This window comes from Eumetopias jubatus, unplaced genomic scaffold (assembly GCF_037043125.1).
Source record: "Eumetopias jubatus isolate StellerSeaLion01/CBP00866 unplaced genomic scaffold, mEumJub1_p1.0 scaffold_2, whole genome shotgun sequence".
NCBI lineage: Eukaryota > Metazoa > Chordata > Mammalia > Carnivora > Otariidae > Eumetopias > Eumetopias jubatus.
In genome coordinates, this window is record NW_028274808.1 from 190,811,852 (window position 1) to 190,831,897 (window position 20,046).

At 44.4% G+C, this 20,046-nt stretch overlaps 1 protein-coding gene across 1 annotated transcript in view; it reads right to left on the reverse strand.

The window, feature by feature from the left end:
• CC2D2A (coiled-coil and C2 domain containing 2A) overlaps positions 1 to 20,046 on the reverse strand; it is a 101,558-nt gene that overhangs the window by 30,871 nt on the left and 50,641 nt on the right. The window contains exons 16-25 of the mRNA XM_088021354.1: positions 17,598 to 17,745; positions 15,076 to 15,214; positions 12,184 to 12,387; positions 10,372 to 10,464; positions 9,377 to 9,468; positions 6,100 to 6,267; positions 3,337 to 3,442; positions 3,037 to 3,146; positions 1,684 to 1,780; positions 1,133 to 1,231 (exon numbers count right to left, since the gene is read on the reverse strand). Coding sequence (XP_087877480.1) covers positions 1,133 to 1,231; positions 1,684 to 1,780; positions 3,037 to 3,146; positions 3,337 to 3,442; positions 6,100 to 6,267; positions 9,377 to 9,468; positions 10,372 to 10,464; positions 12,184 to 12,387; positions 15,076 to 15,214; positions 17,598 to 17,745 — 1,256 coding nt within the window. The remainder of the gene's footprint in view (positions 1 to 1,132; positions 1,232 to 1,683; positions 1,781 to 3,036; positions 3,147 to 3,336; positions 3,443 to 6,099; positions 6,268 to 9,376; positions 9,469 to 10,371; positions 10,465 to 12,183; positions 12,388 to 15,075; positions 15,215 to 17,597; positions 17,746 to 20,046) is intronic.

Consider the following 20,046-nt stretch of genomic DNA (forward strand, 5'->3'; position numbering starts at 1 on the left):
GTCAGGATTCGACTTGTTATGTGTAGCTTCAAACCAGGACCTACAAATAAGGAAGCACACAGATTATGGTACGGTTCAAGGAAGAAATTTATAATACAGCTATGGCAAAGAGATTACATTCCCTGTTTCTAGAGGCACTCAAGCAGAGTATGGACATTACCACAATAAAGGAGATTAATTTATCAAGAAGGGATTGGGAGTAATTACCTCTGAGTACCCTTCCAAATGTGAAATTCAGCAATGCCAAACAACATGGCAGTTGCGTTTACAAACTCGTGTGCTCTTAAACAAAAAAATTTTTTCATTTAAGATCGATTCAAAGAGGGAAATGTAAATTTTTGGCCAGCACATCACGGAAGCTTCACCTGTAGACTGTCCCTTTGTCTAGGGAGAGAATTGCATCTTGGCTCTGCAATTCCAATTATCCTTGAGCTTCCAATCCATCCAAGCCTGGGTCTTGCTGTAGACTGTGGCCCGGGAGACACCTGGTCTGGGTGGTCATCACGTGTGGGATTAAACTGCTCTCTCTGTGGCTGTGGGAGATTAGCTACAGGTTTGTGGCTCAAAGCCTCCCATTGCCATGGATTTAATACCAGGATATTAAAGCCATTGCAGAATCTTTCACTGTCCCAGATTAGAGCTACTAAATCATTCAAGAGTTGTTAACCTAATGGGTCTCCTTAAGCAAAACCACTATACTCTGAAGAAGGGTGTCTTAGTCGAACGGGTCTCTGCTAACCGTTTTCTGTGTCTGAAATGGGGAGCACTCTAGAAGCACTAATAGAATGCACGTGATTACATGGGCCATCACTGTGCTGACTATTCCCTTCAAGTTACTTTCAGGCATCCATCCACTCCACTTTGGTCATTTTGACACGTTTCTGCTCCATCCCACCATCTGCTTCACTTCTACTTAAATGTTAGAAAAATTCTCAGACTGGAACCGTCCTCCATTAACTCCTGACTCTAAGGCAGATGGATGTTTTACAAGCCACGCAAATATGACCCAAGATCAACGGCTTTTTATCTTGCCGACGGCAGCTCCCGCATAGGTTTTCTCAGTGGGGAGGGTACAGGAGCAGTGGACGCAGCTGTTCCCGAGCCCCATGGAATTTGGATGTCGGATGCTTACCTTGGCTTGGAAGTAAATGGTGCTAAATGGGATTTTCACGCTTCCCAACCAGTGTCTCTCAATATGGGTGTGGATTCCCCTTCCTCTTTGACGGTCATCCTGCAGCGGGTGGGAAGCGGTAACTGTTGAGCAACGCAACGTCGGCCACTCATGTAATTAACCGGCCCCAGGAAAATGGCTGGGCTGTAGCCGGAAGCCCGTGGGGTAGGTTAGACAGACCTATGGCCCATTCTGGCTCAGACACTTCATCGTTTTGTGGCCCTAGGAAGGTCACTCAATCCCTCTGCACCTCAGTTTCCCCTTCACTAAACTGGAGATTTTACAGTCTCCTTCACAGGGTTGTTCTAGAATTAAGACCACGTAGGCAACCCACCCAGTGCAGTTACTGAAAATCAAAAAGCAAGTTCTGTTCCTCCCTTCTCCCTTTCCTGCTCACACATGTCAGGTCTGAAACATGTCAACCAGCACAAAGACGGAATGTGTTAGGGACTTACAGTAGGTAGAGGACGTGAAAATGGGTACAGATGCCTTTCTCCAAACTGTGAGCTTACCTCTAGGACGTCGTTCAGCACTTCATCAAAAATGTTAATGAACACATCATCTCTCACTGACTGCAAACCGGTGGTGCTGTAATCCCCATTGGGGGCCCTGCACATGGGCACATGTGACCAGGGACCATGACAATGGGCAAGATAGAAACAATGAGCACTCAAATACCCAAATCTGAAAAGTACTCAAATAGGAGCATAGACATGAGGATTAAAAGCAGTGCTTTCATTTCAAATATTTACCTTTGTACTGAGACGCTTTAACATAATACCTATACTCAGGTGGAAGGGGCCCTAGACTGGAGGCTCCGTACAGAGAGAAGCCCCCTGTCTGCTGGCTTGTCCTGCCGAGTCTCCTGTCAACACCTCAGCCTGCGTGGTGAGCTTTGCGAGAAGCCAGCTGGCCACGGCTGAGCTGGCTCGTGGACAGGCTACACTCAAGGGCTCTGGCTGACACTGGTACGGTCAGTATGCAGGTTTCCTAAGCAACTGGGCTCTAGAAGATGCGCCTCCAGCAGACCACGCCCCAGTCTTAAACCTCCTGGTGTTATAAGGCTGCTGGAATGGTCCCTGCTTCCCACTCACTTTCCCATAGCTAACTAAGCAGCGCAGGGATGAGGTTCATCTCCTGTAATATCACCTGTTCCGAGTCCAGCCCATACTGGGCTGTTGCATGTATTTTGTTGAGCATCTGCCTTTATGTTTTCTCATTCTTTATGCTCATTGTGTGCATAATAGTGGTATGTGTCCCTCTCTACTGACTGAACCAGCTCTAATCCTTGCTCCATCTCTACGATACTATGTGGCCTTATGCCAGTCACCTTCCATCTTTGGGTTTTCATTTCTTTTCTATAAAAGTAGAGTGGCACACTAGGTAATTTCTAAGGTTGCTTCAAGATCTGAAATAAGGACTCTTTTAAATACCTAAAATCACTTAAAGTTTTAAATGCCTATGTAGTATTTCTGGTGAGGAAGAAAGCGTAATTATGGAAAGCAGGGAGTTACAGACTGGGGAGTTTACTTGAAGCTTCCAGAGTCAGGGAGATGAGGAACGATGGAAAGCTGTGTAGGGACTGTGGGGTCCAGGGAATGGGAATCTTGGGGCTGCAGGATGCCAGAGCCTGGAGAGGCATGGAGGTGTCTCAGCAGTGAACCCGAGTTTCAAAAGTTGGACATTTTCCCATTTTACTCTCGACTGGAGTTAGTTGTGAGACCAGAGGAGCAGTGTGGGGCTTGGGGTCAGACTCCTGGATCTTGTCCTGGCTCACAAGCTACAGAAACTTTCACCCCCGAGTCTCCCTTTTATTCACATTTCTTCAAAATATCCTACTTCCCTAAAGAGGAAAATACGCTCACCTAAAAGGAAGTTCCAGTTCTTCATTCCAGCTGGGGTTCGGTCCTTCAGCTGTAGTTGTGTGGCAAATCGTTCGTTGAAAAGAAACTTCTACAAAAGGACGTACTAAAACCTTAAAGAGGAGAGCAAGGTGTTAAAGTCCGTAATGGCTCGTTGAGTTATTTTGTTCTTGGCAGAGGTAGAATACGTTGACTAAGTAGTGTGTTTCCAAAGAAAATAAAGCATTAAAGAGACGATATAGTTTCTGGGCAGTTCTGAAGGGGCAAGGATCTAAGCTGACACACAGCATCCAGGTACTTCACCTGGCCGAGGGGGTAGTCCGCGCTGTGGGTGGGGCTGTGTGTGGTCGGGGAGGCAGCATGCTTCTCACTGAAAGTCCGTGACGGTCTTGATGGCTGCTGGAATTTGCTAGGAGGGAGAAATGCAGGACAGAAATTAGATACTCAGCAAGATGACTTCTCCAAAGAGGTATGGCTCTGGTGACAGTCTGTTGACACTTCAGAAAGCTTTTAGTATGCTCGGGTCATCTCCATGACCTAGTGAGTAATAGAGCCACCCCAGCTCCCACCCCTCGCCCTGCATGTCTGGCTGGAACAGACAAAAGGGTCTTCTCCCCACTCCTCCTCTCCATGGGGTGCCTGAGTGAGGAATCTGTCTTTCCCCCGACAAATGAGAGCCTCAGTCCCTCTCAGGTGGCAGAATCCTGAGCTCCCTGGCCAGCCTGCCCTGTCTCCACCCAGGTCCCCTCCCACTGCATTCATTCTCTGTGACCTTGCATTCTACAACAACTGTGAGCTACATATCCCATGTAAGACCCCTCTCTCCAGGCCCTGGGAAAGAGACCCTCACAGATTCCTAGCTTGAGTTAGGATCTATGGCTCTTGCCTTCTTTCCCTTTTGGGATTCTTCTTTTTTTTTAAGAAAGAGAGCATGCACGTGAACCAGGGTTGGGGGGAGCCAGTGGGTAAGGGTGGAGGTAGAGGAGAGGGGGGCAAAGGGAGAGGGAGAGGGAAAATCTTAAGCAGGCTCCACGTCCAGCATGGAGCCAGACGCTGGGCTCGATCTCACGACCCTGAGATCATGACCCAAGCCGAAATCAAGAGTTGGATGCTTAGCTGACTAAGGCACCCAGGTGCCCCATCCCTTTTGGGATTCTTAAAAAAAGAAATGAAGATCATCTCCAGAGAGTCTCTCCCAGATACCTCTCCTCTCCTCCTAACGACACTCCTGCATATGTGCACTGAACTTTACAATTTACCAAGTATTTCTTATTCATTACCGGCCAAAGTATAAATTGTCTCTTTCTACCAGACTGTCTTTCCTTTTCACAGATAAGGGTATCAGACAAACCATGAGACAATAGAATTGGAATACTTAAGACAACAGCTGCCAGAGAAACCCTCTTTCTCTCTGGAACACCACTGATTACAGTATTACAAAAACATCTGTGAAGCACCTACTATATTTGCGGCCTGTGTTAGACTCTGGGGCTGCAGAGATGCATCAAATGCACTGAAAGGGCCAGCAGACATGTAAACAAATAATCACAATCCAGTGGGAGGCACGTTAGACTACAGGCATGGGCATGGGCCAGAAGAGTCCAGAGAGGGAGATGAAAAACTCAATCTAGTGGATGCAAGGGTAGAGGGTGAAGATTTGGGCAGGCTTAATGCAAGCGTTGATATCTGAGCTGTCTTAATGAGCCTACACGGAAATGTATAACACAGAGGATCAACCAAGCTTCCTTGTAATTTGAACGGAATGGTTCAACACTTAAAAAAAAATTCTGTAGAGACCAAAATAAGAGAAACACCTATATGTTATTTTAAAAAAGAGCTTTTCTCCCCACAGTTGAGCTTTGATGCAATCAAGGTGAAGGGGTTGGGCTATGGCTCGAGGAAGCAATGTTATGCACAGATTCAAGAGCTTAAATGGACATTTACTAGTAACCAAATGCTGGAAATGGTGATGATCAGATGTTCTGGAGTGGGTGGAAGAGTTAGGCAGTAAAAAAAAAAAGAAAGAAAGAAAAAAGAAAAAAAAGGGTAAAATAATGGATGGGGGATAAATTTAAAAGGAAGATCCTAGATGCCAAAGGCCAGAACGGTGCTCTTCAGTGAATCAGATGACGCTGGGTGACCCTGGACAAGCCACCGACACATTTTCCCTTTTGTAAAATGGAGATATTAACAGTAGTGAGAAGTAAGTGAAATAATCTGTATGAAAGAGCCTTAGCATAGTTCGGGGAAGCTGGTGAATGGACAGGAAAGATCAGCCTTCCTCATTACATGGGCAAGGGTACCAGCGGGTAGAAGTTTTAATTTTTGCTCTTTCTTTCTTTAATTCGTGCTCTAAAGGGGGTAAGAGACTCAGGCTCACCTTACCCTGGTTGGGGGTTCCCCACTGCCCCAGTGTAGTGAAACGTAGTAGGCATCACTCATGTCTCGGAGCAGATAAAAGGGAAGTCACATTTTTATGCTCAAAGCATGTGTGTTTAGAACCTAGGACATACACCTCTCGGGTATCTGCCTAGCTCACACCCACTTCTCTGAGAACCGTTCCCCACCTTCAGGCCAGGGCCTGGGGACCCTGCCTCTCTGGCTATAAGTGATTAGACCATGGATCAACACCTGACCCAAGTTAGGACCTTCAGTTTGTCTCCTGAGAAGCTGATGCTTGGTGGATGGTACCGTGGCTGAAAGGACCACTTCCTTCACGTGGAGATGAAGCAGACCCACAGAGGGAAGCAAGCCAAGAGAGCAATGGGCCTCCGAAGAACCATCTCACTCTTTTACCATCCACCGTCCACCATGTAGTTCAGCTGTACCTCTTAACCTTGAGTTCTCTGAGATATTCCCAATGAACCCCCTCTTTAGCCTAAATAGACTGAGTTGGTTCTCTTACTTGCAACCAATAGGGTTTTGGCTTCAGTAAGACCGCCCCTCACCCCTAGCCCCCATGATCAACTACTATGTTCAACGTGGGGGTGGACATGCTACAAAGAAGTGAACCACTTGGCTGGGACCCTGTACTCTCCATCCCAGGGCCATCTGGAGGGCTCTCACCTTGCTGTGGGCTTCCTCACGGGAATGTCATAAGCCCGGATGATGTTCACCAGCACCTTTATGTCTCCATCGGACAGGTTTTGGGCTGTCACCTTCTTCCGACCTTTTCTCCTTGGCCTCAGTGGTCGCTTTTGTTCTGCCAGCTTGAAAAGGCTTAGCCCCAGAAAGCTAATGATTACAGAACAGGATTAGGACTCTGAGGAAAGGATAGGTCTGGAGCTGTGAGACAATTTCCCAAACTCTTCCCCAAGGGGCCCTCAAAGGCCCCTGAAAAACTCTTGTCTTTTTAAGGAGGGTGGAAATCGTCAAAGAAATTCTCCCGTGATTGGGGAGATCCTCTGGTGTGGGTCCTTAACACTGATTTTAACTGCTACTGATCAGAGGAAGAAAAGTGTGCTTGGGCCCCTCTTGCTTCCCGCCGCCTTGTGCTCTGCCTGCTCATCCCTCAAATGTGCGTGTGCTCTGCCTGCTCTTGACCTTTGCTCGGCCAGGCCAGTCCTGTGCATGGGTGCCCTCCCCACTTCCTCCTCGTCCGCCCCTTCAGGGCTGGTGTCTCCCTTCCCCAGGGCTCCAGCCACACCAGCTGGAAGGGGGCGCCCTCTCCTGAACCCTGGAGCACGCATTAACCTGCTCCATTCACATGGTGATGTTCACAGCCTTGGGCACTTCCAGGGGTACCTCTGCCTCTGGAGTTAGACAAAGCCGTGGGACTCCTGGCTCCGCTCACTGACCTTGGGCACATTATCTCACCTCTTTGTCTCTGTTTCATCATCTGTAAAATGGGGATGATCATACCTACCTCTTGGGGTAATGAAGAGGATAAAGGGAAAGCACCCCGGCACTGTGGTCTAGCACTGGGTGGATGCCCTAAAATGGCAGCTGTTGGAAAGACAGGGTGGCATGATGGCAGTGATTCTGCAGGAGGAAGGGGTGGGCCAGGAGGATCCCTCTCCTGTCTCCCTTTCCCTGAGGCGAAATCCTGTAAACACTTCCAGGAGGATAGGAGCACGGGCAGTGAGTCATGGCGAGAGAAAGGGCCGCGAAGCAGATCATTAAAGTCCAGCCCAGAGACTGAACAGAGGCACAGACGTGTCTGGATCTGCAGGTTGACGCTATGGGGCCAGACTGCGCGGGACAGGGCCGAGCAGCCTCCTTCCGAGGGCCAGATGCTGGCTGGGGAGGCCACGGCCCCCGACGGGCTCCCACTTGCTCCCCTGCGGGTCTTCTATGGATCAAGCAGAGTGCTGGGTGCCTTACAGAGACTATTTTTAATCCTGACAAGAGGCACATTTACCCCATTTTTCACATAAAGAAACTGGGAGGCGACAGGATTTGCTGAAGGCTCCTCAGTAAGAGGGAGCTGGGGCTGCAACTTGGCTCACTCTGACTAAACAGCCACCTTCTTCTTTTGAAAATACTGACATATATTTATTTTTAACTCCCTTAAAACAAGAGCAGACCCATTACATATTAATATAATGGAAAGTTATGAAAAATCACTATCTCCCCCCCAAAAAAAAGACTGTGAGGAGAGTGACATTGCAAATCTTTTTTCTGTGTGTGACTCATTATCTGCATTTTACTATTTTTAATTTATTTTTATTGAGATGTAATTGTCATATAACTGTAAATTTAAGACATACGGTGTGTTGGTCTGATACATTTACATATTGTAATATGGCTGCCAGTGTGTAGGCCAACACCTCTATAACTTCACAGAATTATCTTTTTTGGGGGGGGGAACAATTAAGATCAAGGCGCTTGGTAACTTTGAAGTTTATGATCAGTATTGACTGTATTCACTCTGCTATGCCTGAGATCTCCAGAACTTATTTAATCACTAGTTGCAAGTTTATATCCTTAAACAACATCTCCCTGATTTTCCCACCCCCTGGCCACTGGTAACCACCCTTCTACTCTGTTTTTATGAGTTTGGCTTTTTCAGATTCCACATATGAGTGAGATCATACAGTATTTGTCTTTCTCTGTCTGATTTATCTCACTTAGCATAATGCCCTCAAGGTTCATGTTGTTGTAAATTAAGCCCATCTTATTAATCACTCTGCCAGGATACCCACCTAACCCAGACTTGGGGACCTCTGAGAGACACCTTTGCCAGAGGGTCCTAACATGGCACATCCCTTCTCTTTGTCAAAATTCCTCCCCTCCCCCAGAGGTGGCTCTTCTCAGGAGACTTTGCCGCCCTGCTAGCAGTCAGCATGGAAACATCTTGGTGGTTGGGACCATCAGATATAGAAACATCTTAGTTTAATGCTAAGAACAAACCAAAATTAAAAGAAGAAAGAACATACCCTGAGCCTTCAGAACTTAATGCAGAAAGTAAAGCAGAAAAAGAAAAAGAAAGAAAAGAAATGGAAAAACAGCATGAAAAATCACCATCTATTCTAAAGTATAATTTTCATGACTGAAAAAATACATTCAGTGACTGGACTCTGGGCCTGGAATAAAGAGGGAGGGTTTGCATGAGTGTCTGTGGGTATAGCCTCCCTCCTGGATATGGATGGAGGCCAAGCCAAAGAAAGGGGTTGCCATGGATAGACATTTTTTTGTCTCCTTCCCAACTTGGTGGTGGAGAGAAAGTACATGCATAGGAAATAAACTTTTTAGGAGACCAAGAGATTTAATCACAGAACAGGTTGGGAAGTCAGTGCACTGTATGGGGCCACCAATATGAAAGTTATTTTTCATCTTTTATGCCTCCACTTTGAGTTGAGATAATTACTCGATTATTCTAAATAACAGGGAGACAATCAAGCAAATGCAATTAAATCCCATCTTCTATGTAAATATCCATTTTCCCTGCTGCCCCTGCCCCCTCACCAAACACACAGCAGCTCTCAGCCTCCCCCCACCCCCTGGAACCCCAATGCTTATTCTGAGCCACCCCCTCTGCCCCGCGTGTGTGGGGGAGTGAGGGACAGACTGGAAGGGGGAGGTAGAAAGCAGGGGGGAAATGCTGTCAGACTTAATCTGATTGCAGCGGGGAACCGGCAAAGGCCTGCGGAGCTGACTTGCGCACAGTGAGAGATGAGATGGTGTGTACTGGGCGTGATAGAGAGCATCTCGTGAGACTTGTTCAACAAAACCCCCAACTAATGTAACCATGAGGTGTTAATCAGGTTTTACCAGTTCCCAGCATTACTGGGGGCCCAAATGTGGACCATACAAGGATAAACATCTTTTATGTACATGAAAATTTTAATATAATACAATAGAAAGAATATTTATAAGAAACAAAAGATTTGTTTGCTTTTACCTGATATTGGGAACTTCTTCTTCTATGATCAAGTCCGAAAGAAGAAAATGGTGTTTTGCAATCAGGAAACGATTTATCACTGATTCTCTAACCTGAGGACAGACAATTGTTTTATTTAAAATCTCCCTGGTACATAGACTTCACAGCTCACTCCCTTGACTCCTTCGAGTTTTCACCTCGCTAGGTGACACCTCAGTGCATCCCCCTAGTGCACCTGCACTTTTCTCCCTGGTGCTGACCTCTTCCTATAGAAATCATCCTACTTTGCTCACTAACGTAAGCTTCCTAAGGCAGAGGGGGTTCTGTTTCATTCACTGGTATATTTGTGGGACCTGGGAAGGTTCCTAGTGGATGATAGTGAAATTTTGCTGAATGAATGAACAATTGGAAAAAATAGGACCAATCTTGAAGCGTACAGATTTCAGATTCTTAACTTCTTCCTCTATTCAGACTGATTTATTTTCTAATTATTCCTTAAATAGAGGACCTCTTAAATGTCATAAATTGTTTTTTCTTTTTTATAAGGAGCCCCCAGGGTAGATCATTTGCGTGGGAAAAATGTACTCTAGTGACTATAGCATTTCCTACAAGTTAAATTTATTAAAAGAAGGAAGGGCAAAAGGATATTTCGAGTTTTTCGTGCATCAGGGCAGTTAGTATGTAGTTTATAAAATATTTTCATTACAAAGGTGATATGATGCAAACATTCAAATATGAGAAAAATCATGACTTAGAAATTGTGTCCCTTGTAATCATGCCCCACTCAAGATAACCACTGATAATATACTGAGATACATCCCAGTGTTCCATATGTTCAAAAGATGAAGATGGCTGTTAATTTCGTATCTGTAATTATGAGCAAGTAAGTCTGGAGAGGTTAAGTGACGTTTAAGTATCCCATAGAGAACTTCGAAGAATAGACACCACCCTCCCCCCAGTGTGAGGGTGCTGGTTATTTTCCCCCTCTGAGGACTCTGTAAAATGATTTTCCTTACCTGTTGGAGGTACTTGGCGACTATGGCCCTATGGGTATCTATGTGGTCCTTGGTTTCAATTACATTTCTGTCTCGTAAACGTTTCTCATAGTCCTAAAATTAAAAAGGAATAATTTTATGACTGTAAATTACTAGTACTCCCCCATGCAAGACTAGAGAATTTATCTTGAGATTAGAGAATTTGTCACTTGTGGTTTAAGTAATAAATTATGGTTCTAAATGTTTCTTCCACCTTCCTCTTCATTTTTGGTTCAAGATTGATCTTTGATGCAGTATACAGGTTTTTGAACCAGTTGGCTGAACTGGCTTATAAGTAGAAGATAATTCTGTAGAACAATTACAACTTAAGCTCTTTATGTAGGAAGAAAGAGGCTACAGAGATAACAGAGAGATTCAATATAGTTCAAGATGCTAAGCTCACCCAAGCAACTCAGCCAAAGCCTCTGCTCACATTTCTGTCTTTTCTATTTTAAGTGGAGCAATTACAAAAATAGTAAATAGCACCTGGCCCCAGCTGATGCGGGTCACCTACTTGGAGGAGAGTAGAGGGTGCGTGAGCTTTGTCTTCTTAGGCTGCTGAATATGCTCTCTCTTTCTATCAGTAAAATCCCCCGTGGGCCCAGGAAGCTGCCATGTTCTGCTTCAGTCCTTTGCTGGTCACAGCTGAATACGCCAGGTGGCTCCTAACCCAGCCTGGGAAACTCAAGCCATCTGTTCCCAAGATTTCTTTCTTTCTTTCTCTCTCTCTTCCTTGTTTTTGTTTTGTTTTTTTTTAGATTTATTTATTTTAGAACGAGAGTATACCCGAGAGTGTGGTGGGGGGTAAGGGGAAGAAGGAGAAGGAGAGAATTCTCAAGCAGACTCCCTGCTCAGCACAACCCAACTCTGGCCGGACCCCAGGACCCTGAGATCATGACCTGAGCCGAAATCAAGACCCAGACGCTCAACCGACTGTGCCACCCAGGTGCCCCTGTAGCTGTTCCCAAGATTTTTAAACTTGGGACAAGATGGAGAAAAGTCCTGGCCGTGTTTAGGTTCTGGATCCAGGGGTCACTGAGGCATAGATGAACCCCCGCCATTCATGCCTCTTTAGATATTTAAGTCTATTTTGGCATTTCATCATCCAATAAACGCCCCTTAGTGCCTGAAGTAGCTTAAATTGGCTTTTTATCACTCACCATCACAGATCCAAACTAATACAAAGAAGAACCAAGTAACCAAAAATATTCTCCAATAGTTTCCACACTTTCTGCATAAAAAAATCATACTGGTATCAATTTCTAATGGCTCTTCATTTACCTCATCAAACACTAACTTGCCTGTCTGGCTTTCACTGGCCTGCTGTCCCTGCCCGCCTCCCCCACCCCGCCCCAAACACACCCTTATTGCCTGTAGCTCCTCAAAGGCTCCCCACCTGCAGGCCCCCTCCTCCTGTGTGCCCTGCCCACCCAGGGCGGCTGAGACCCCAACAGCTCCCCCCAGCGCTTAACCAAGCGTTGTGCTTGGTAAATACTTAATGGGTTAAACTGGCACTGAATTCCCAACAGGAACAGCGTGGCAGGATAATTTCCCATAGTAACACTTAAGATACTTTTCAACCCTAATTTTTCTTAGTTCATATGTCATTATATTGGGCAAAGAGATTATTTAAACATTAAGTTTAAGAAAAATAATGGAAACGTTAAGTGCTATAAATGAGAAACCAGTATGGCTACTGAGAACATGACAGCAAGAAAACACACACATAATAGTATACCAAATGGTACGGCGGTATTTTATTATGGCATTAACTCCTCCATGGCAATTTCTTACCTGGAATACTTTTTCCATAATTTCTCGGTCATATGCTGGAATTTGCTTATAATTTCGGAATTCTGGCACCTCTTGGCTTCTAAGACAAAGAAGCCTGAATCGTTTGGATCTATTCAACTCCTCATCTGAAACAAAGTTAAATTCTTGCTGCAGCTGTTCCAGGCGAAAGAAATCAGGGACATAGGATTCACCGCTGGTAGCAACCTACAGAAAACAAGAGACACAACTTTAGATGGCAGGCGGATTGCATCTGAAGAAACCCAGCATGGAGCTTTTGGGAATGGGAGCTGAATAGTTGTGGACTGAGATGTGAAACGTCCCGCATTTCATTTAAGGACAAAATGCACTACAATATAACAGTAATAAGGCAGATGCTATTCTATTCCTGTGCTAGCTATAAAAAGTACTGCAAATCATTTTCATTTTTTGGCATGCATGCTTCCCTCATAGGTGTTACGCAAATCTACAGCCTGAAAAGTGAGAAATTTGTATCAGTGTATTAGTAGGTGCCTATTGGAAATAGGATTCTTATATACACAGTGTATGTGAAATCTAATATATGTATTTAAAATATATTTAAAATATATTGCATATTAAAAGACTTAAAAATAACTTACTATAACTTGAAAAATATATTTAACAAAATATTTTGAATATTTAAAAAATATATTTATGCACACATGTAGATCAGGTCCCAGAATCAGCTGATCAGCTTCCCTGGCTCCAGGGCCATGCTCTTCTATCTCTGAACAGCACCTCATGGCCTTGGTCAGTGAGCAGAGAGAGCCAGAGATGGTTCTGGGCGCCAACCTCCCTACACTGGCACCAAAAGGATGGTTTCAGGGTACCACTGAGAGGCTGAGCAGGTGGGCTGCACTCTGCCCAGGTGTCTGCTTGCCCCTCTGCTGGGGGCTTTGCCAGTGGCACCCTCCTCCTCGCAGAAGGAAAGCCAGGGAGCAGAGATTTGCTGGGGCTTTGCACTGGGAAAGGTGATCCTGCTGTGAAAATCCGTTAAAAAGAGACTAGTCAGGAAGGCATCCCTGTGTTCTGTCCTTCTATGGGAAGACAAATAGTTTAAAAGAAAAACATGGAGTTGACACTTGTATTATATTACCGCTGACTTAAAGATAGTAATCGAGGGCACCTGGGTGGCTCAGTCAGTCAAGCGTTTGCCTTCAGCTCAGGTCATGATCCCGGGGTCCTGGGACAGAGCCCCACATCAGGCTCCCTGCTCAGCTTCCTGCTTCTCCCTGTGTCTCTCCTCCCCACTCATGCTCGCTCGCTCTCTCTTGCAAAAATAAATGAAATATTAAAAAAAAAAAGATAGTAATCCAAACGTGATTTGAAAACTCTACACGGAATAGACTATGCTCTAGGTAATATGGCCTATTCTTTCCAATATTTCTTTTAGTCACACTAAGAAGTATCATGTTGGAAGGAGAGCTTATAAAGATAAAAATCAAAATAAACCAAAGCTTGCTTTGAGACTTATCTTAGAAATTTAAGGACAGAGGGCGCCTGGGTGGCTCAGTGGGTAAGCGTCTGCCTTCGGCTCAGGTCATGATCCCAGGGTCCTGGGATCGAGCCCCACATCGGGCTCCCTGCTTAGTGGGAAGCCTGCTTCTCCCTCTCCCGCTCCCCCTGCTTGTGTTCCCTCTCTTGCTGTGTCTGTCAAATAAATAAATAAAAAATCTTTAAAAAAAATGACAATCCATAAATAAGTCCTGGAGATGTAATGTACAGCATGATGATTATAGTTAATAATATGGCATTGTATGTTTGGAAGGTGCTAAGAGTAGATCTTAAAAATTGTCCTTACAAGAAATTTAAGGACAGAAATGAACATGTTATCCTGGTTACAGTTCCCCTGCTGATGAACTCACACAAATGAATTTGATCACAGAATGTGTTGCTGTGGTCACTTTCTGGATCATCTACTTGTTTATTATGTTTTTATGGGAATTATGAACTTGGGCGTAAAAACAATTGTATTTGCCACCAAGAAAAATCATTTACTGACTAATGTTCCATTTTATTTATAAATTCACTGAAGAAAGAATTTTGAATGTTATGATAGACACAAGCAATTTATCTCAGACATACTTAAATGAAACCTAAATGATAATCTAATTAACCATCAAACAGGAAAACATAACCACCATTTCTGAAAACACTCCTATCAGCTGTTCCAGGTGTGATGGACTGACCACATGCTCTGAAATCAGATCGACTTGGACCCGAGTCCTCACCAGTCGTGTGAGCTCGAGCAATGACTCTGAGCGGCTGCACTCAGGTTCCTCTCCATAGGAGGGGCCAAAAGACCTAAAGACCTCTCTTTAGGGTTTTGCAGAAGTTAGAGATGAGAGTAACAACAACACCACAGTAACAACTATTATTGATTGCACACCAATTGTGTGCCCAGCTAAGTGTGGAAATGCAGCAGTGCATGTCCTCATGGCCACACTGTGATGGCATCAGAGTGCCTAGAAAGCACGAGCCAGACGGGGCAGAGCCTGACCTTAAACCGGTCATTCAACCCAGCCCTCATGTTCTTAAATGCTATGAAAGAACACCATGTGAAAGAAAATGCGTGTGAAGGGCTGAGCTATTTCTTTTTTTTTTTTTTTTTTAAGATTTTATTTATTTATTTGACTGAGAGAGACAGCGAGAGCAGGAACACAAGCAGGGGGAGTGGGAGAGGGAGAAGCAGGCTTCCCGCTGAGCAGGGAGCCTGATGTGAGACTCGATCCCAGGACCCTGGGATCATGACCTGAGCCGAAGGCAGACGCTTAATGACTGAGCCACCCACATGCCCACAGGCTGAGCCATTTCTATTATGATCACCCCAGCTCGAGAAATGGGGGTGTGCACACAGTTCTCCCACCACATTACCGAGATTAGCTGCATCAAAGGGGCATTGTTGGGGTCGTTCGGGTCGAGCTTGGACTCTGCCGCCCACTTGGCCAACTTTTTCAAGTCTGTCAGTCCAGATGTGCCAATAGATGAGATGGCATCTGCCCTCTTCAAAGCACTGGAAAAAAAGTGAATGCCATGAGATGGATATGTTCCCAGGGCAGTTTGCCTTAGGCCCACAAAATCCCAGGAACAGCCCTGTTTAGAGAGGCTCTTACTGTTTATGTGAGGAAAATCTGATAAGAAAGGAGTTGTGCCATTTTTCTTTACTTGATGACTGCTATTAAGTATGTTATAGGGATAATAGAGAAGGGCGACTGGGGAGAGAAAATAATTGCAAACAAGTCTGATAAGGAGTTAAGGTTTAAAATATACAGGGAATCATAGCTCAATAGTAATAACACAAAATCTAATTAAAAAATGGGCAGAGGACCACAAGAGACATTTTTCCAAAGAAGACATACGGATGGCCAGTGGGGACATGAAAAGGTGCTAAACATCACCCCTCCCAGGGAAACACAAATCAAAACGACAGTGAGATATCACCTCACACCTGTTAGAATGGCCATCATCAAAAAGACACGAGATACCAAGTGTTGGTGAAGATGTGGAGAAAAGGGAACTTTGTGCACTGTCGGTGGGAATGTAAATTGGTGCAAACACTGGAGGTTCCTCAAGAAATTAAAAGTAGAACTGCTGTATGATTCAGTAATTCCACTTCTGGGTATATATCTGAAGGACACAAAATCACTATCCTGAAGAGGTAGCTGCACCCCCACGTTTATTACAGCATTATTTATAATAGCCAAGACACATAAACAACTTAACTGTCCATCTGTGGAAGAAGGGATAAAGAAAATGTGGTATGGATACATAATAGAATATTACCCAGCCGTAAAAAAGAAGGCATCCTGCCATTTGCAACAACATGGATGGAGCGTGAGGGCATTATGCTAAGTGAAATCAGTCACACTGAGCAAGGCAGATATTGTAGAATTTCACTTATATATGGAATTCTAAAAAAACAGAACTTGTAGAAACAGAGAACAGACTGGTGGTTGCCAGAGGTGGGGTTAGAGAGGGGGATGGGTGAAGGGGGTCAAAAGGTCAAAAGTTCCAGTCATACGATAAATAAGTTTGGGAGGTCTAATGTACAGCATGGCGATCATAGTTAACAATACTGTATTTTACATTTTAAAGGTCCTGAGAGAATAGATCTGAAAAGTTCTCACGGCAAGGAAAACAAAATTTGTCACTATGCATGGTGATGGATACAAACTAGACTTATTTGGGTGATTATTCCACAATATACACATTAATCAAATCATTATGGTGTACACCTTAAACTTATATGATGTTCTGTGTCAGTTCCATCTCAATAAAACAAACAACAAAATGAAGTATGATGTGGCCCCCCATCCCTGGAATCCCGGGATTCAGGCTAGATCTGCCTCGTGCCTCGCTCTCCACATAACTGGGGACTTAAACGCACAACTAATTGAAGCACCAACTTTGGACATGCCCGAGTTGCCAGGAGGCCCGGGGTTGTTGGCAACAGTGAGTTGGGGCTTCGTTAGCAGCACTGCATTTCTTGTTACTCACGCTGGGCTTGACCCCCTCTCCTGAGGAGTTGGAGCTTTCATCCCTGGCATGGAACTCAGTGGAATGGATACATCTGTCATGGTTATACCCCAAGGCCTCCACGGGACGTGGCTGCCGGTCTCCTGACTGCAAAAGCACAGAGCAGCATTCCCTGTGCTTGTCCCAGGGACACAGGCATCAGAATCGGGGCGGAGAGGACATAAAGGGAACAAAATGAGCCCCACTCTGTTTTCACTCGTGTCATAAATGACATCCTGTGAATTGGAGTGTCTTCTCGATGATCAGGGTAAGTCCTTTGGTTTTAGAGTGGAGGCACCTGAGGCCTAGAAGGGCAAAAGATCAATTCAAGGCACATCTGTTGGGGCAGGACGGAAGCAAGAATCGAGCCCAGGCCACCTGACTCCCGTAGGCCAGGCTGCCTGGGCAGGCACTAGCCACAAGGAGGTGGGACCAGCCTAGGGGAGAAATGGGGGAGGCCCAGAGTGCCTTTTCTTCTGTTCTGGTAGGAACCTAAGGAGTTAGCAATTAAGGAAGAGATCTGACCATAGAGACTTTTATAATAACCAGAAGGTTCTGCAACCATCCTCATTCACACTGAGGACCACGTATACACATGCTATGCACTTCCCCCATCTATAAAAAGGGGACGGGAAACCTTCATAGAGTTACTGGAGAGATTAAATAAGGTGAAGTGCTTTTTGCTGTTTCTGACACTGCTGAACATCTAATATTTATTAGGCTATTAATATTTTAATTCTTACCTCAAGAACAATAAAAAGACCCTGAAAATACTGGCACATGAGAATAAAAGGAAAGAATGTGACATTGCAAGCTTCTCCCTCCCATGTCATGAATGCAAATGCTGACATTACTATGCATTTATTCTAGACACACAATACCTTCTAAATCCGATGTTCTGCTGTGACAGTGGGGGAATTAAAGGGATCCCATTTTCTCCAATGGCCCAGGCCACACCGTTGGACACCTTCCCCGAGGTCATTAGAATCAGTTGATTACTACCATCCGCTTCAAATGAGAAGGGCACTCCTAGGGAAACACCAGATTACACAGACGTTGTTGAGGAAAAGGGAGCGAGCCCAGCCCTGGTAGGAAAGCAGACAGTCAAGTGGGATGGAGGGGCTATAGGGCTGGCAGGATGGAACATAATTCCGATCAGCATCCCTGAACTTCTTCAGGCAATGACGCTCAGCATTGGCTGCTTGGTTCTAGCTCTGACAGCAGTATGTAGGCCTTACAGAATGAATGAGGCACTGCGGAGTGGGACATCTGTGTGCCTGTTCTGGTTCTGCCACTTAACAGCTGTGTGACCACAAACAGATTGCTTAACTTCTCCGAGCCTTCGTTTCTTTATGTATAAAATAGGGATAAAAATAGTACCTCCTAAAAAAGATGACAATGAAGACCTCCATTCATTCACTCAGTCAACAGATATGCATTTGAGCCCCTCCTTCATGCCAGGCACTATTCTAGGGACTGCAGATTGCAGTAAAGAAGCAAAACTGATGAGAATCTCTGTTCTCAAGGAGTTTATATTCCAGCAAGGGAGGCAGGCAATAAATAAGAGAAATAAGAGGAACGTGTGAGTTTTACTATTAGATGTGGGCGTGCCTCCTGGATTTTGATGCCTGTTTCCTTCCCCAGATTAGGGAGGTTCTCTGCTACAATTTGCTCCAGTATACCTTCTGCCCCTCTCTCTCTTTCTTCTTCTTCTGGGATCCCAATTATTCTAATGTTGTTTCGCTTTATGGTATCACTTATCTCTCAAATCTCCCCCTGTGATCCAGTAGTTGTTTATCTCTTTTTCTCAGCTGCTTTATTCTCCATCATTTGGTCTTCTATATCACTAATTCTCTCTTCTGTCTCATTTATCCTAGCAGTTGGAGCCTCCATTTTTTATTGCACCTCATTAATAGCCCTTTTGATTTCTACTTGGTTAGATTTTAGTTCTTTTATTTCTTCAGAAAGGGATTCTCTAGTATCTTCTATGCTTTTTGCAAGCTCAGCTAGTCTCTTTGTCATTGTTATTTTGAATTCTAGTTCCAACATCTTACTAATGTCTGTATTGATTAGGTCCCTGGCAGTCAGTACTGCCTCTTGTTCTTTTTGAGGTGAGTTTTTCCATCTTGTCATTTTGTTCAGAGGAGAATAGATGAATGAGAGAACAAAATGCTAAGAAAATGCTAAAACGGTAACAACGACCCTAGAAAAATATACACTAAACAAATCAGAAGAGATCTGAAACTGGGGGGAAAAGAAAGGAAAAAAAAATATGATTAGTCTGGTGAACAGAACAGAGTCACACAATAGATTTTGGGTGTATTTTGGTCTGTTAGAAGACATTGCCTCCCAAAATTTTAAAGAAAGAAAAAAAAAATATATATATATACACAAAAATAAGGGTAAATACAATGAAGGGATGAAATATGTCTGTGAAGATGAAAATTTAAAAAGATTTTAAAAAGAATTGATAAGAAGTTGGTAGGAATGTAAGCTGGTGCAGCCACTCTGGAAAACAGTATGGAGGTTCCTCAAAAAGTTGAAAATAGAGCTACCCTACGACCTAGCAATTGCACTACTGGGTATTTACCCCAAAGATACAAATGTAGTGATCTGAAGGGGCACATGCACCCCAATGTTTATAACAGCAATGTCCACAATAGCTGAACTATGGAAAGAGCCTAGATGTCCATCAACAGATGAATGGATAAAGAAGAAGTGGTATATATACACAATGGAATATTATGCAGCCATCAAAAAATGAAATCTTGCCTTTGCAATGACGTGGATGGAACTAGAGGGTATTATGCTAAGCGAAATAAATCAATCAGAGAAAGACAAGTATCATATGATCTCACTGATATGAGGAATTTGAGAAACAAGACTGAGGATCACAGGGGGAGAGAGGGAAAAATGAAACAAGACGAAACTGGACAGGGAGACAAACCATTGGAGACTCTTAATCTCAGGAAACAAACTGAGGGTTGCTGGAGTGGAGGGGGGTGGGAGGGATGGGGTGGCTGGGTGATGGACATTGGGGAGAGTATGTGCTATGGTGAGTGCTGTGAACTGTGTAAGACTGGTGAATCACAGACCTGTACCCCTGAAACAAATAATACATTATATGTTAATAAAAAAATAAAATAAAAAAAGAGGAAAATGTGGTACATTAGAGAGGCATAAATGTGGAGGAGAAACCATAAATTAGGGAACATATATAGAAAATGTGCATTTGGGGGGGCGGGGAAGGGCTGAACTTCTAGATGGGGTGGCAGCAGAGGCTCCATGAGAGGGGACTTTTGGATAAAGACCTGAAGAAAAGGAGGAAAT